The 12221-nt window shown below is 43.3% G+C and overlaps 1 protein-coding gene across 5 annotated transcripts in view; it reads left to right on the top strand.

The window, feature by feature from the left end:
- The window catches only part of STAT3 (signal transducer and activator of transcription 3), a 73837-nt gene that overhangs the window by 50012 nt on the left and 11604 nt on the right, over positions 1-12221 (top strand). For all 5 annotated transcript variants that reach the window (XM_024979867.2, XM_010816228.4, XM_024979866.2 and 2 more), the window contains 10 exon segments: positions 2802-2897; positions 3070-3151; positions 3348-3442; positions 3626-3777; positions 6100-6258; positions 6343-6435; positions 7283-7342; positions 9988-10017; positions 10118-10211; positions 10316-10363. In XM_024979867.2, coding sequence (XP_024835635.1) covers positions 2802-2897; positions 3070-3151; positions 3348-3442; positions 3626-3777; positions 6100-6258; positions 6343-6435; positions 7283-7342; positions 9988-10017; positions 10118-10211; positions 10316-10363 — 909 coding nt within the window.

The following is a 12221-nucleotide window of genomic DNA, read 5'->3' as shown; positions in this document are numbered from 1 at the left end:
TGGGGCACCATTTCTGTGGGTGATAACTGATCACATCTGTTTTCCTTCTTTAAGTGCAGTACCAATTTAGAAATAGACCTAGGAGGACTTCCCTGGTGATCTAGTAGTTAAGACTCCTTGCTGCTAGTGCAGGGGGCACCGGTTCAATTTCTGGTCAGGGAATGAAGATCCCACATGCCATGTGACACAGCCAAAATATAAAGAAAAATTTTTCTAAAAAAAGAAACAGACCAGGAAGTTGACACCAGATGAAACAATCAGCTGTATTGTTGGTAAACTGGACTGGAAAGCATGACTTGGATGGATGACTGTGGGGACTTTATTTTTATTTATTTGTGTGTTTAAATTTTTTTTAACTTATTTTTATATCAGAGTATTGTTTAAAAAGTACAGCAAAGTGATTCAGTTATATGTGTGTGTGTGTGTATATAAATATATGGGGCTTTTCAGGTGGCTCAGAAGGTAAAGAATCTGCCTGCAATGAGGGAGATGCGGGTTCAATCCCTGGGTTGGGAAGATTCCCCTAGAGAAAAGAATGGCTACCCACTCCAATATTCTTGCCTGGATAATTCCAGGGATAGAGGAACCTGGTGTGCTATAGTCCATGAGATGGCAAAGAGTTGGACATGACTGAGCAATTAACACTTTTACTTTTCACTTCATACATGTATCCTTTTTCAAGTTCTTTTCCCATTTAAGCTATTACATAATATTGAACAGAATTCCTTGCGCTGTACAGTAGGTCCCTGTTGGTTATCCATTGTAAATATAGCAGTCAATCCCAAACTATTTATTTATATTGAAGTATAGTTGATTTACTGGAGAAGGCAATGGCAAGCCACTCCAGTACCCTTGCCTAGAAAATCCCATGGATGGAGGAGCCTGGTAGGCTGCAGTCCATGGGGTCACGAAGAGTCAGACACGACTGAGCGACTTCCCTTTCACTTTTCACTTTCACACATTGGAGAAGGAAATGGCAACCCACTCCAGTGTTCTTGCCTGGAGAATCCCAGGGATGGGGGAGCCTGGTGGGCTGCCGTCTATGGGGTCGCACAGAGTTGAACACAACTGAAGTGACACGGCAGCAGCAGCAGCAGCGTAGTTGATTTACAGTGTTTCAGATTTATAGCAGAGCAATTCAGTTTCTTCTTCAGATTCTTTCCCATTATAGGTTGTTATAAGATATTGAGTATAGTTCCCTGTGCTGTACAGGAGGTGCTTGTTGTGTAGATGCCTGTTGTCTGAGTCAGGTGTTGGGGTGAGAGACTGGGTTTGCAGAACAGCACTGCCCAGCCATCCTTTTGGAGCTTTAGAGACCACACGCTAATACCCCCTGAACTCAGACACATAGGCCTCTCGAACTGCTTCTAGAAACCAGGCCCTGGCTCCTGCCCTAGGTGTGCCCCCGGAAGGCAAGAGTGGGAGAGAACCACCAGCTTAAGGGCTGGGCCTTCAAAGATCTCTGTGTGGGCAGTCTTTCTCCTAACCTCACTAATTCGATGAGTCACTCCTCCTGTAAAGAGAGTTATGTAAGGGTGGAGGTCGCCTTCCTGGGACTTCTAAGGGAAGTTTATATTCTGTGGGCTTGGACAGGGTCCAGTGGAAAAGGAGAGAATAGGTCCCTCTAATGGTGGCGTGTTTCAGTCTACTTTGGAGACTTGTGGTAGCAGTTTGGAGAGCAGATTGGAAGTGAGAGAGACTAGAGGCAAAGGGATCAACTTTGGGGCTTGAATGGAGCCGGTAGCACTAGAGATCCATTGGAGAGATTACAGAATACAGAGCCAGGAAGATCTGGCAGCTCAGTGTGAAGTCAAAGACAACTGAAAATTTCTAGTTTGGAAAACTGGACTCTCAGTTCTTTTCTGCCACACTGTCTTGGTCACTGCAGCTTTTATATGGTCTTTAATGTCCTATTACTTTGACAGAACTTATTTGTAAGTTGCATGTGCTATTCAACCTTTTTGAGGCACCAGCCATAACCTTCCCTTCTCCCCCTACATGATATCTCTTGATTAGGAATTTTATTATTCTACCGAAATGTGCTAAAAACCTTCATGATTTTTTTTTTTTTTTTTGGTGGCTGTACCACATGACATTCGAGATCTTAGTTCCCCAACCAGGGATCACACCCTTGCTTCTGCAGTGGAAGTGTGTATATTTAACCACTGGACTGCCAGGGAAGTCCCCCTCCCGCTATACATTTAAACAGGCATCCAGCATCTGCTTTCATAAATTGTCCTGATTTTATATATATATGTATGTATGTATGTATCCTTACCTAGAATGAGGTTTTTGAAGGCAGGGACTGTGTCTTAGCTCAACATATGGTCTCTGAGTGCAGTACATACAGTGAGTTTATAGTATGGCTTCCCTGGTGGCTCAGTCAGTAAAGAATCTGCCTGCCAGTGCAGGAGATATGGGTTCGATCCCTGGGTCAGGAAGATCCCCTGGAGAAGGAAATGGCAACCCGTTCCAGTCTTCTTGCCTGGGAAATCCCATGGACAGGAGAACCTGGCAGGCTACAGTCCATGGAGTCACTAAAGAGTCAGACACGACTTAGCGACTAAACCACCATGAGGTTAAAAAGCCAAGGACACAAGGAAAAGTGTGAGAGCTTTCTTGGCCTGCGCTGACAGCCCCTGGAGAGCAGTGGGTGCCGTGGGACCGCTCCTGTCCTCACAGTGGCAGCAGCAGCAGCTCAGGCCAAGCAGGAAGGGTCATGGAGGAGATGGAGACCAGACAGGGATAGTCTTCTCCTGCTATTTCCGGCTTTCATGTGCACATGCTCCCTGTCTTGGCAGCAAGGGGGCCAGGCCAACCACCCCACAGCCGCCGTGGTAACGGAGAAGCAGCAGATGCTGGAGCAGCACCTGCAGGACGTCCGCAAGCGTGTCCAGGTGAAGCAAGTCTTGGGCGGGAAGCCTTTTCTTGGGGAAGTGGCCTGTGGGTCCCTTGTGTAGCTTTTGCGAGGTTGTGGCTTTATTTTAATCCTACTCAGAAACTTTCTTTTCTCTCTCCCGAGGGCAGTCCTTTTTTTTACTTCTGTTTTGGTTGGTTTGTTTGAAACAGGATCTAGAACAGAAGATGAAAGTGGTAGAGAATCTCCAGGATGATTTCGATTTCAACTATAAAACTCTCAAGAGTCAAGGAGGCAAGTGCATGTTAGAGACATTAAAATCCCCCATATAAAGTGAGTTTGTGTTACTGGAGTCTCAGAGCTGGCTCATCTTGACTCTGAGTTCAGACTCAGGGGAGGGGGCACTCAGGGGCTGCTGGCAGTTCAGGGAGCCCAGTTACTGAAGCTAGGCGTATTCCCTCATCTCACGGAGGTTCTCCTTCCTTCTCAGACATGCAAGATCTGAATGGAAACAACCAGTCGGTGACCAGGCAGAAGATGCAGCAGCTCGAACAGATGCTTACTGCCCTGGACCAGATGCGGCGCGTAAGAGCAGTGGACCCCCTCCCCGTGCCTGGCTCACTCACCTTTGGGAATTGGGCATCTCCAGGAAGAACTTGCCTGTTTCCTAATCAGTTCTTTCTCTGGAATTGACCAAAGAGAGACGGTCTGTGGTTAGAGACGGTCTGGGGGAATGTTTTCTGACTTTGTTTTTTGGTTTTCAACCAGAGCATCGTGAGTGAGCTGGCGGGGCTTTTGTCAGCGATGGAGTATGTGCAGAAAACTCTCACGGATGAAGAATTGGCTGACTGGAAGAGGCGACAACAGATTGCTTGCATTGGAGGCCCTCCCAACATCTGCCTAGATCGGCTAGAAAACTGGTATGACAGAGAAGAGAAGTTTCCCCTTTCTTTTCAGAGAGCTGTGCTAAAATATGGTCAGAGCTGCATAAAGAGTTGCTACTGCATTTCAGTAGAGAAGGGCATGGCAACCCACTCCAGTATTGTTGCCTGGAGAATCCCATAGACAGAGCAGCCTGGCAGGCTACAGTCCATAGGATCGTACAGAGTCTAACACAACTGAAGCGGCTAAGCATGCACATACTGTATTTCAAGGGTGGGGATTTCAACATACTCAAATTTAGTCTAAGGGTTAAAGCTTTTTACTTTATTTGGACAATTTTTAAAATGAAAATGTATTTATGTTTGCTATATTTTACATATATTTTGCTAAAGTTTTTGGTTTAACTGTTTTTAAACATGTAGACTAAATTTTAAATTTTAGTTATTCTAAGACTCTCAAATGACATCTGCTCTTTATAAGAGAAAAGAGTTCAAATACATAAAGTTAATAAAGAGCCGAAAAGACTTTAAAAATCAAATCATGCAGAGGTACTTAGAGTTAAACATTTGGTGACCGTCACTCCAGACATCTGTTATTATATATACACATACAAAGATAGAAATCTACATGTTTATTTTATGTATATATATATATACACACACACATAAAGATAGAAATCTATACATTTCATATTTGTAAGATCATTCTTTATATGCTCTTCTTTTACTTTGATTCACTCAGAAAATCTTGATTGAGCACCCTTGATGTCCAAGGCCCGATACTCAGTATGTTGCACCAGCTTGAACTGGGAGAAACTTGACCTTGACCCAGGATACACAGAGCGTGAAATGGGAAATTTAGGATAGCTCTACATGAGATGCCTGTTTGTTCATCTAACTGACCCTGAGCTTTGCTCATTGATTGAAAGCAGTTTTAAATGCTTTCTAGTCAGGGAACCAAATGACTTATAAGTTCTAGGAATGTATTGAGATGTTTCCATAACACCTTATAGGAAAACCAAGCAAACATTTTAGCCAACCCAGTGGATGCCAGAAAGGAGTCTGTGAGCTCAGGAGTCCTGGTGCTGTCCTTCTCCACCCCTTGCCTTCCACTCTGTCTCTTTGGGGTCTTCACTAAACTAGTGGGGGGCCATCAGAGAGAGCCACTGATATTCTCCCTCCTTGGGGGCAGACTTAATCAGCCTTTGTCTCCCCGTCTACTTTTTCTGTATGCATGTTATCAATATTTGGAAACACAATGTCACATCCAGTCATCCAAGAAGACGAAGTTTAAAGGGCTCCTGGGGATCGTGCAGTTCAACCCTCTCAGGCAAGGGGACATCAAGGCCCACGAGGGTGAAGGGACCTGGCCAAGCTTGCATAGACAGTGAGGGACAGAGCTGTGCAAACCTATCTTTTTGGGCTGTCAGATATCCTGCGTTTCCCCAGTCCTCACATTTGGTACAAAAACAAGTTAGGCTGAAGAAAGTGAGTGCCAAATTCCATTATTTCATGTTCTCTGTATCTGGGTTCTAACGTGTTAACTTTCCATTGGTTACCTCATTAATGCCTCCTAGTGGTATAAGTTTTGGCATGTCTTCCTCTGTGTCTGCCTCCTTCTTTGAAAAGTAAACTTTTAGGAAGTGAAATGAGGGTTGCTCAGTTGTGTCCAACTCTTTGTGACCCCATGGACTGTAGCCTTCCAGGCTCCTTGTCCATGGAATTCTCTAGGCAGGAATACTGGAGTGGGTAGCTGTTCCCTTCTAGCAGGCCAAAGTTAGGATTTGGTGCTTTCACTGCCAGGACCGGGGTTCAATCCCTGGTGGGGATCCTGCAAACTATGCTGCATGGCCAAAAAAAAAAAAAAGGGCAAAATAATTTTCCCTTTTCTAATCTAGTGCCACTGAACTGTGTATTTAGAAATGGTCAATGTTATGCTACTCATATATTTCCATAATGAAAAAAATGCTCCTTTCTTATGTTGGATGACTGTGTTAGAGTACCTGTGGTCTTATTCCCTTCCCCTTCTCCAGCTCATTTATATACAACCACTTATGTAACTGATGGCACCCCACTCCAGTACTCTTGTCTGGAAAATCCCATGGATGGAGGAGCCTGGTAGGCTGCAGTCCATGGGGTCACGAAGAGTCGGACACGACTGAGCAACTTCACTTGCACTTTTCACTTTCATGCATTGGAGAAGGAAATGGCAACCCACTCCAGTGTTCTTGCCTGGAGAATCCCAGGGACGGGGGAGCCTGGTGGGCTGCCGTCTATGGGGTTGCACAGAGTTGGACTTGACTGAAGCGACTTAGCAGCAGCAGCAGCAGGTAACCAAGAACATCCTTATCTTATTGGCAGGATAACCTCATTAGCAGAATCTCAGCTTCAGACCCGCCAACAAATTAAGAAACTGGAGGAGCTGCAGCAGAAGGTTAGCTACAAAGGGGACCCCATTGTACAGCACCGGCCAATGCTGGAGGAGAGAATCGTGGAGCTGTTTAGAAACTTAATGAAAAGGTAACATAGAGACTTCCGAGGAATGGGACAGGGACCAGCCCACTGCATCATGTGTGACCCACTGCCTTTCTCTGTCCCCTCCAGTGCCTTCGTAGTGGAGCGGCAGCCCTGCATGCCTATGCATCCTGACCGGCCATTAGTCATCAAGACCGGTGTCCAGTTCACAACTAAAGTCAGGTGGGCTGTTTCACCTCCTCTTCTGGCGGATGTTGTATCAAGGGACACCCTCAGGGCCAGGGTTGTTCTTTACAGCCATTGCAGGCAGTACTGTGATGGATAGGGAATTTTTTGGTGTAATATTAACTTGCTCTTTGATTGTCCTGTCAAATGCTAAAGAACCAGAATCTTTCTGAGGTTACCTGGATATATTCCTATGATTCGGTCGCACTGTATTCCTGATTCCAGGCCTAATGTCTTAGGTCATAGCATTTCCATCTACCATGCAAAAGGGGCAGAATAATGCCAGTTATCTTCTGTTCTTTGAGCCTGCTTTTTCCTGAGCATTTGAAGGGGAAGAGTAAAGCTTAGTGATAATAGACGCCAAGAGGTCACAGGGCAGGTGGGTGGGGGACCTGCAGGTAGAGCATTACTTTCACATTCAAGTCAGAGCAGGTAAGCTGGGGTTTGCCCTTCTGCAGTGAAATTTCCCTCCTCAGAAAGGTAGTACACTGTTGGGTTTCCAGTCTAATAGAAGGAGTACCAATTTCAGAGCATGTATTCCTGTAATGTTTTTCATGATAGGGCTTTCATTATCCTTTTGTGTGTCTCTCACAACTTGGTCCAAGTTCTTAGGCTTTTTTTTTTTTCAGTCCCTTTTGGCCTGAAGGGGGTGATGCTTGACTTAAAATGAAAGGAAGCACTGGCAGGAAGAAAAATTTGGGATTATGACTCATCTCTTTAGAATTGAAGAGTTATGAGTTTTAGATTCAACTAGAAGTTGCTGGGGGAGCCTAGTGGCTGTTTTTTAAAACTGGATTTTTTTCCTTTGCTCTGAAACTTTTTTCCTTTTCTTTTTTTGACGTAGATTGCTGGTTAAATTCCCTGAGCTAAATTATCAACTTAAGATTAAAGTGTGCATTGACAAGTAAGTACTCTATCTTAGCTTCTTTTTTTTCCCCCTTTTCTTCAAATGAGGGACAGAGAAACGAGAACTTTGATAGGCATCATGTGAACTTAGAGGCTTTATCTATATTCAGAGAGATTTTTTTTTTTTTAAGTTTTCAAAAGCCTTGCTGTGCATTGTCATTTACGTGCCTGAACAAAACCACGAAGCTGGCGGTAGCGATTTGAGTTGTGATTGGCATTGTGACCTCAAGTCCCTCTTTCTTTGTTTTTTTACTTATAAATGAAACTTGTGCATATTATGTAAAATTGAGAATATATGGGAAAATTGATTTTAGTTGTTGTTCCACACTTTACCACATAATGGAATCCTCTTCCAAATTTGACAGTACCTTTAAAAAAATTAAAATGCACTTACCCTCTGAAGACATTAGAAAAGAGAAAATGTAGGTGATATAATTATTCATCTGGAAATTCCATGAGAATGAACTAGAAAATAGTTATGCAGCCAGGGACTCGAGGAAGGTGGTAGGTTTCATAAATGAATAAGCAAAAATTAATGACTTTAACCATAAATTAGTGTAAAAAAATCACCGTCTCACTAAAAAAAAACTGACCATCAGAATAAATTCTAGATGTACCTTAAAAGCATAGGCAAGGACTTCCCTGGTGGTCCAGGGGTTAAGAGTCTGCCTTCCAGTGCAGGGGACACAGGTTTGATCCCTGGTCTGGGAAGATTCCACATGCTGAGGAGCAACTAAGCCTGTGAGCTACAACTCTTAGAGTAGCCCCTGCTCACCACAACTACAGAAAGCCTGAGCACAGCAACAAAGACCCAGCACAGCCAATAAATAAATAAATAAGTTAATTAATTAAGATTTTTTAAATGAATAAGCAGATGTGTAATGTAATGGCGGTAGAATGGCAACCACTTTTGGAGAACAATTTGGCAGTTTCCTGAAAAGTTAAACTTGCACCTATCCTACAACCCAACCACTCCACTCCTAGGTGTTCATCCAAGAGAACTGAAAGCGTATGTCCACACAAAGGGTGGTACAGGAATCTTCACTGATAGATGAGTGTCCATAAGTTTGTGGTATATCCATGCAAGGGAAGTACTACTCACCGACAAAAAGAAATAGAGTATCAAAATACGTAATACACGGATAAATCTCAAAATAAATATACCAAGAGGGAGAAGCCAAACCCAGAAAAAAGAGTACATACTTTTATGTTTCCATTTATATAAAATTCTAGAAGTGCAAATAAATCTATCATGACTGAAATCAGATCATTGGTTGTCTGGAGACAGGGATGGGTGGAGTGTGGGACTGGGGAATGGGTTGCATAAGGGAGGTGGGAAACTTGGGGAGGAGGGGTTGATGAATACATTCAGTCTCTTGATTGAGCGGGTGTCACAGGTGTGTGACATCTATCAGACCTCATCAGCTTGTGCATTTTACATATGCAGTTTATTATTCATCAATTATACATCAAAGCTGTAATACAAATAAAGAATATAAAATAAATAAATATAGGCTAGACATGAGGGAAAACTTTCTCATAACGGGGGCTTGATTTAAGTTCTAAGATGTGATATATGGGAGGTTCCCTCGTGGTCTAGTGGTTAAGACTCCAAGCTTTTACTGCTGAGGGCCCAGGTTCAATCCCTGGTTGGGGAACTAAAGTCCCACAAGCCAAGTGGCCCCCAAAAGACATAAAATTAATGTATGGAAAGATATCTTCTAAATGGTTTAAAAGTTGATCCATTTTAATCTATAAACTCCCATGGAATGCACTATCTAATAAGTAGTAGATATTATTAATTCTAAAAACATAAGTGGATATATAGCAATGGAGAAGGACTTTTAAAACAGTACTAAAATAATGTTAACAAGAAAACACTGAGAAATGGTGACTATGTAAAAAATGAAATACTCAAAAACAGTTAAAGGACAAGGAACATGCTGGGAAGAATTTTTCTGGCGATGTCAATGGGATACTCTGAGTTGCAGGTAACAGTAGACCTTTACAGAAAGCCCAGTGTGGCTTCAGTAATAAGGAAATTTGCAACCCAGTATAACTGGAAATGCAGTTAGAACAAGTTCCGGGTGGTGAAATCAGTGACTCAATTCCTGTCACCAAGGATCCAGAACCTTCCGTCTCTCTTCTCTGCCACCATAAGTAGCACGGGCATTCGAGGGTTCCCTCTGGTTGCAGCATGGTTGCTTGTAGTAAAGGCCACGTGTCTCCTTGCTGATGTGCAGCTGAAGCTACAGAATGTAAATCCAGCCTGAGGGAGAATTCCTTCCCCGTCGGATTGAGACAGTGTGGGTCCTGGCCTCACTCCTGGACCAACACTGTGCACATGCTCGGTTCTGTGGGCTTAGAGCAGGATCCCCTGGAAGTGGGGATGGGAAAGATACTTGCTGGAGTCAAGGTTCTGTTAGGAAGAGGGGAGTAGAGGTTGGGTAGGCAACCAGCTGTGTCTTCTACTTGAGCATGTACAGGGATGTTAGATTTCACGTATACCATGTAATCGAGTCCTTGACAGAAATCCCCAGGAGAACAGCAGTTTTTCCATCCGAGTAAATGATAGGTGTTCAAAGTGGACTTTCAAAGAGACTCGGGGCCTGTTTTATTAACACTGGTTTATATTCTTAACAGAGACTCCGGGGACGTTGCAGCTCTCAGAGGGTAAGTTCAGCATACAGGCTTCCTTCTGTTCTGTATAATCTAACTTTGTCCCTGGCCATTCGGTCACGTATGTGGTTGGTCTTTTCCTCCTGTGATTCAGGTCCCGGAAATTTAACATTCTGGGCACAAACACGAAAGTGATGAACATGGAAGAGTCTAACAATGGCAGCCTCTCAGCGGAGTTCAAACACTTGGTACATGGGAGAAGCCTGGGCTCCCTTTCTGCAGGGCCTCTGGCAGGGGGAGGGACTTGGGGAGAGCCTTACCTGACGGAGGATGCTCTTTGTTTTTCTTACAGACCCTGAGAGAGCAGAGATGCGGTAATGGGGGCCGAGCCAATTGTGATGTAAGTTTTGTTGGAGATGATAGCTGAGCAGGAGAGAAAAAGAGCCTCCATAAGAACTTCCCTAGTGGTTAAGACTCCACGCTTCCAATGCAGGGGGTGTGGGTTTGATCCCTGGTTAGAGAACTAAGATCTCACATGCCTTGCAGCCAAAACACTGAAACTTTTTATAAAAAGAAAAGAAAAAGAGCCTCCTTACTGCCCAGAAGTAGAGACACCTACCTGCTATTTCAGCTGCAGTCACCGCCAGCCAACACATGAGTAGTCACACATGCCTTGGAGGAGTTCTCTGGCTCAGCGCATTTCCTTGATTGTCCGGAGAGTTAGCTCATCTTTAAGGAGTGTAAAGTCCCTTGCCCACACCCATTTGGTAGAAAAGGAGCCTTCCGCCTTGCCTGGGACTTTCCAAATTCCCCTTCTAACTTCTATGCACTGACACGGCTTGTCTCAGCTTTTGGTGATCTGTTTTGGTCACTGAGGTGGGATGGGTTTCAACACATCCAAGTTAAACATTTTACCAAAAGAGAAACAGCAAACTCTCTTGTTCTTTACCCACCTTGTTTCTTCTCTGTCTCCCATTGACTCAGATTCTTGGATTCTTAGTGTTAAGAATAAACTTAAGGGAATTCCTTGGTGATTCAGTGGTTAAGACTCCAGGCCTTCACTGCCATGGGCCTGGGTTCAATTCCTGGTTGGGAAACTAAGATTCCACAAACTATATGGCCCCCCAAAAAAGAATAAACTTTAAAAAAGAGAAAGTATATGTGACCAAGCACTGGTTTTAAATCTTTTTTATAAAATTGTGACACCCTATTCTTTTTCTGTTTGTCTCCTGAGCCGTTCTTACCCTCTTCTCTAGAATGTAGCAGGCCTTTTAAAAAAACAAACTGAATCTATAAGACTTGACAGCAGTTAAAGAGTGAGGTTGTTTCTATGCAGTGATATGGGAAGATGTATGTGGCATATTTATTGAGAAAAAAATGCAAAGTAATTTGAGTAGTATACTAGTATAATTGTTTTAAAATTTACTGTTTTTTCTCCATTCATGTCTGCATTACAAAATTCTAGAGGAATGTCTACCAAATAGTGCTTATATATTTGTGCTGCTGTTCTCACCCAAAGCTACTCTATACTATCTCTGTAATATTTGCATTTAAAATTGAATGTGTATTTCTTTTGTTATGAGAGAACATTTTAAAATATGAGTTGGAATTTCTAATAATTCATTGACAGTTCTCATTCAAAATAGTCGCTATGTTGCTGGTGTATCAATTGTTATAATCACTTTGAAAAACAGTTGGGCATTATGAAAATAAATATACCCTATATACCAGCAGTGCCACTCTCGGGATTTAACAATAGAGAAATCTTTGCTCATAGGTGCCAGGAGACTGGCGCCAGGAGACATGCATTTCATGTCCCAACAGCCTAATTGTAAGGCCTAAATACAACCCATATGTCAACAGCACTAGAGTGGATAAATGATCTGTGGTATAGTCAGGTGATGGAATACTATACAGCTATGAAGATGTATAAATTGCAGGTATACACAATTACATAGGTGTGAAAAGCGAGTCACAGTATGAGATTCACAACCCCCACCCCAAATTAAACAACACATACATTGTTTAGAGATATAAATGCAGGAAAACCATAAAGAAGGGCTAGGAAATGACAAACTCAAAAGACAAAATAGCAGTCACTTCTGAGGTAGGAGGCTCAGGGATGGATGGAGTTGGGAAGGGCACCCGGAGAACCTCCATGGTGACGGTCTCTGCCTTACACTGAGGGGTGGGTACACAGGTGTTCAGTCTTTTGCCATTATGCTGTTCCCATTTTATCCATGACCAACTGGATCTCC

The sequence above is a fragment of the Bos taurus genome, chromosome 19, assembly GCF_002263795.3.
Source record: "Bos taurus isolate L1 Dominette 01449 registration number 42190680 breed Hereford chromosome 19, ARS-UCD2.0, whole genome shotgun sequence".
NCBI lineage: Eukaryota > Metazoa > Chordata > Mammalia > Artiodactyla > Bovidae > Bos > Bos taurus.
This window is presented reverse-complemented; position numbering and strand designations above follow the sequence as displayed.